Genomic DNA, 5,000 nt, shown 5'->3' with positions numbered 1-5,000 from the left:
TATATATATATATATATTCAGTTTTCTCTTTTAAGAAGTTTGTAGCAATGATCCCCAAATTTTGATGAAAATTTATCTCAGACTGACATACATCTTTATAGCTGAGCTAATGGTTATCTCTATGCATTTTCCCCCCGAAAATGTTGCTATAAAATGCTTGTATAAATGTTTCCCTTCACTGAAATTCTTAAAAATACTGTAGGTAAAATACAATAAAATAATATATACATTTTCCGACGTAATTGCAAAAGGTTGTGTAAAGCTTATAAACAATGCCAAAAATTGTTTAGCGACAATGTCTTTTTCTCTCGTCAACCTATTAATTTGCATACACAACATTTGGCAAGAAAATGTTACGCATTTTTTTCTTTTTTTTTATAGAAGTGAAGATAAATTGGTTAGCACCATGCACCTTTTAATTTTTCAGATTTTTTTATGAGGTCGGTTAATAGATATCATTATCACCTTTTCTTTGAGGAACCAATTAAAGACAAACTGACAACAAATTTCCTTTCTTTTGGCGCTATTCCAACGGACAAAACAGAAAATCGGACTTGGGAGGAATTTTGTTGGGCGAGAGAGAGAGAGAGAGAGAGAGAGAGAGAGAGAGAGAGAGAGAGAGAGAGAGAGAGAGAGAGACAGAGAGAGAGACAGAGAGAGAGAGAGAGAGAGAGAGAGAGAGAGAGAGATTGATTGACGATTTTGGCTAACCTGAAGGGCGGAGAAGGCAAAGGCAAATCATAAGAAGTATATTCATATTGGTAGGAATGAGGGTGAAAAAAAATCCACAATACGGTGCATATAATTAGTTTTTTCGCTATTACATGTTTGGCAACACCATTCTCATTCATACCTATTCTACATCTGTCAAAAACGAATTATATCCATATGCGAGGTGTTCTTTACCTTTCTTTTTTTTTGTATTATTAGTTTTTACTACCAAGCCTTCTCTATCAACTGTTTTTTCTTCCCTTTGCATCTTTACTTAAAATTACCTCCCATGTTAAAAAAAAGGTGAAAAAGAGAGGTTTTAGTCTTTTACTTGACCTTGATTGAGTCGCTAACTGAGAGACGACCATAGAAAATACAGCTTCACAAAGATACGTGCATTATTCATAAACTGTACTAGACCACGATCTTGTTAAAATAATGATATATATGACTAGAGAGATTCCTATTTTTCTTCTAAGGCTCGCTGAACCTCCCCCCACCTTGGAAATTACTAAAGCCTCACAGGTTAAGATCCGTTGACCTAGATTATATTAAAAAAGAAAAAAAAAAAAGTAGCCATGAGCGTTTCAAGGTGACTGCCATACGAAACGGGGACCCATCCTTTAGAGGGCGACTGTATAAGGCACATCGTTGTGAAATTTACCATTCATAGGCCAAGTTGCGGGCTTCCCTTTCTATGAAAAGCTGAAGCATAGGAAATAACTGACATGTCTCAGTCAAGGTGAGAGAGAGAGAGAGAGAGAGAGAGAGAGAGAGAGAGAGAGAGAGAGAGAGAGAGAGAGAGAGAGAGAGAGAGAGAGAGAGAGAGAGAGAGAGAGAGAGAGATAAAGACTGGTAAGGACAGAAAATGAGAAAAAAGTCAATAGTTTGAAACCGTATCAAAGAAAAACCGAGAGAAGACATCAGTTAATCTAATTTACATTTCACCTTTCCCATATACACAGACTGTTAATATATTACTTTAAATCACTTACACAATAAGATACCATTTAATAATTAAATATACGTTATATCATTTGTTCCAAACACGGCAGCTTACGAAACATAAAATATATCACAAATTTCCCAGTAATCCGCTTGTGTGTGTGTGTGTGTGTGTGTGTGTGTGTGTGTGTGTGTGTGTGTGTGTGTGTGTGTGTGTGTGTGTGTGTGTGTGTGTGTGTGAGTGCGCGCGCGCGCATGCGTGCTTGTTTGTTTGTGTACAAAAATATATGTCTATATTTGTGGCATCAAAATTCTCTGACAGTGTATTCACTATATTTTCCAGGTACATATAAAACCATAGACAAAATATAATTCAAACGACAATAATTGTCCTTAACCTAATCATGTACTTTAGTCTCCTCACAACCATTCCTCCGTCATCACACCAAATTTCCCTTTCCTTTTTTTTTTCTTCTCCCTTGCTTCGTACCTTCTTCTGTACTTAGTACTTCATAAGTGCTGGAGGGTACATCGGATGAGAGGGAGGTACAAGCGGCTCTACCACGGTCTCTTCTTTCAAACTTTGGTACAGAGCTACGGGGCACATCCACCAGTACACGTGAATTACTGCGGGTATATAAAAAAAGTCCGTTAAGTTTTAATAGATAGTTGTGAAGAGTTACATATGAAAAGAAATTGGGAATTTGACAAAAAGAAATCAATTAAACTTAAAAAAAAATGTGGGGGAGAAAAAGGAAAGAAAGCAATTGTAAGCGAATAGCATAAAAGTTTAAGATGCTGTCAGTATGTAGCATGACAGCATGCCTGGGCAGTGTGCAGATGTTACATATATACATGGTTTTGTTTTGGATAATGATGATAACTCCTCAAATACTAATATTTCCCAAAATAGTAAAAAATCGCAATCAGTAATAACTCCACACACAATAATAACTACGCGAACAACAAGCCTCCGCAAACAACTCAAACAACAAACAACAACAAAAGGTAAAAAATAACTCCATTCAAAGGTTAAACTCGGCCAGAAAGCTCACCGAACGCCAAGATGCAGAGGAGTCCTGAGATGATGTACGCTCCTCCTTGGGACAAAGTGGGGTCGTCTTTGCCATACATGAAGAGGGCGATGATGGAGGCGGCCTGGAATGCAAGGGGGACGAACTCCAGCACGAGCCAAGGTAGAAGCAACATCCTGATACTCTGTGGAAGAATGGGCTCTGTAAGTCACGTCACGTTAGGTTATTCTAGAAAAAGAAAAAGAAAGAAAGAAAAAATATATAGATATATGAATTAGCAAACAATAGCATAAGGTACCATACATCGTGATATTCTGAATCACCTGAAACCGAGTTTGTTTATTTTGTATACAGGTTACAGTATATATCATTATTTCCTGGATTCATACCCCTTCCCATTATCATTTATATATCCCAAACAGACTCTAGTGTATTGCTAAAATATATTGAGTGAAACAAAACGGATGAGCATGGGATGAAATATATAAGAATGGGTGGGCATGTCCCATACTCACCGTACACGATCCATACGTCATAAAAAGCGAAGCAAAGGTGTAGATTCCATAGTAGACGAGACCGACTATAAAGATAGTTTGGATATCTGGCGAAAGAGACGGAATATTGTGATGAAAGGCATACTAATGCACTTTTCCTTCAAACACAAGATAAACCCTCAATATAAACCTCCAACACACCAGTTCAAAAATAGTAATCTGATCGTGTCACGGAATAAACAATAAGATCTTACGATCAACAATAGTCTGCAGTCCAATAACATCATCAAACACCTTCAGTCTATCTTCCGTGACATTCGCCGTGACACTTCCTTGGTAGTTCATGACGCTGACTTTCAGCTGATGTTGCATTTCCTCAATGTTGATGAGTCCGAAGCAGAACCCGACGGCGGCACAGAAGGACACCACCTGCAGCAGGAAGAGAGTGAAAGGGTTAAGAATAAGTGAATAAATGGGGTTTCCTAAAATCAGGTGTGATGAGGGGAAAAAACAAAAGAAAGAAAGTGAAATATAACGTGAAATGTGAATGATATACAATATACAACACGATGCTTATGTTGAGGAGAAATATGACTCTAAACCGGATGCACTACGACCACACGATGAGAAACTTCAGATCCAAAAGGTGGGAAAGGTTGGAACAAAGAAAGGAACTGAGAGACAACAAAGACTGAGAATAAAGAGTAATAACAATAAAAACTAAGAATTATGAATGATAATAAGGAAAACTAAGAGAAACACATCTTTCCTCCATCCTTAAGACTCACCAGACTGATGGTGCCGATCAAAATGCTGCCGACTTTGGTAGAGAAACAACAACAACATGACGTCATCACCGGCATCTTTGTGGCTTTGAAAATACTTTTTTTTTTCTTAATGGGAAAAAAGGTCCTTAGGTTGAGCCAACTGCAATTGGAGGAAATAAAGAACAGGGTTAGGATTAAGATATTTTTGATTAATAAATGATTTTAATACATCCTTATTATGTAAATTGGGTCGTTACGATAGAGAAATCATGATAAATTACATAAATATTAAAATCCAATTTTAGCTAATGATTATTATCGACGAACAGACGGCATTCACAAGCAAGGTTTATGAATTACATTTCGTATGTGTGTGTGTGTGTGTGTGTGTGTGTGTGTGTGTGTGTGTGTGTGTGTGTGTGTGTGTGTGTGTGTGTGTGTGTGTGTGTGTGTGTGTGTGTGTGTGTGTGTGTGTGTGTGTGTGTGTGTGTGTGTGTGTGTGTTTCTGTTTCTGTATGTGCGTTCTGCTTTAACACAGGCTATGTGTGTTCGCGTGTATATGCCCGTATTCCATTGTATTTAATAATTAAGTTACTGAGAAATCACAATAAATGTTTACTTTTTATTAGTCACACAAAAGTATGCTCGTTACTACTACAGTAATTCTCTTAAATGTCATTTATTTCTTCGGACACATATTAAAAGGAACTTTGAATATGGCTTTGCTAAATAGTATGAAATACATTCACTCAGTTACGACTTTCTTGCATTCACCAGTAAGTTACAAATTACAATTAACATTCTTGATTCCCAATTTTATTACAAGGGTGAATAGTTTGTCTTACTCACCAAAGGGCATGTTAAGAATGCTTTTACTTTCAACTGATCAAAATTGTGCGTATTGCTACAATAAAGCTACACTAAAACTACTCCTTAAAAATTTAATAATTGTAATGGAATGTTGAAATGAATAAATTAACGGGGACACTAATATAGAATAAAGATAACAAGTTACGTAGGTATTATAAAAGAAAACGTGGACATATTAA

General features: G+C 36.7%; 1 protein-coding gene across 1 annotated transcript; it reads right to left on the bottom strand.

Moving 5' to 3' along the window:
- Positions 1-1,924: 1,924 nt before the first annotated feature.
- Positions 1,925-4,047, bottom strand: LOC119579961. The gene is made up of 5 exons (XM_037927805.1): positions 3,973-4,047; positions 3,439-3,613; positions 3,206-3,291; positions 2,712-2,874; positions 1,925-2,283 (listed from the first exon to the last, which is right to left on the bottom strand). Exons 1-5 carry the CDS (start codon positions 4,045-4,047, stop codon positions 2,159-2,161), a joined length of 624 nt encoding a protein of 207 aa, XP_037783733.1. The 3' UTR covers positions 1,925-2,158.
- Between the last annotated feature and the right edge of the window lie 953 nt (positions 4,048-5,000).

The sequence above is a fragment of the Penaeus monodon genome, chromosome 13, assembly GCF_015228065.2.
Source record: "Penaeus monodon isolate SGIC_2016 chromosome 13, NSTDA_Pmon_1, whole genome shotgun sequence".
NCBI lineage: Eukaryota > Metazoa > Arthropoda > Malacostraca > Decapoda > Penaeidae > Penaeus > Penaeus monodon.
Note: the sequence above shows the minus strand (reverse complement) of the source record. Positions and strands in the feature narration are given on the sequence as shown.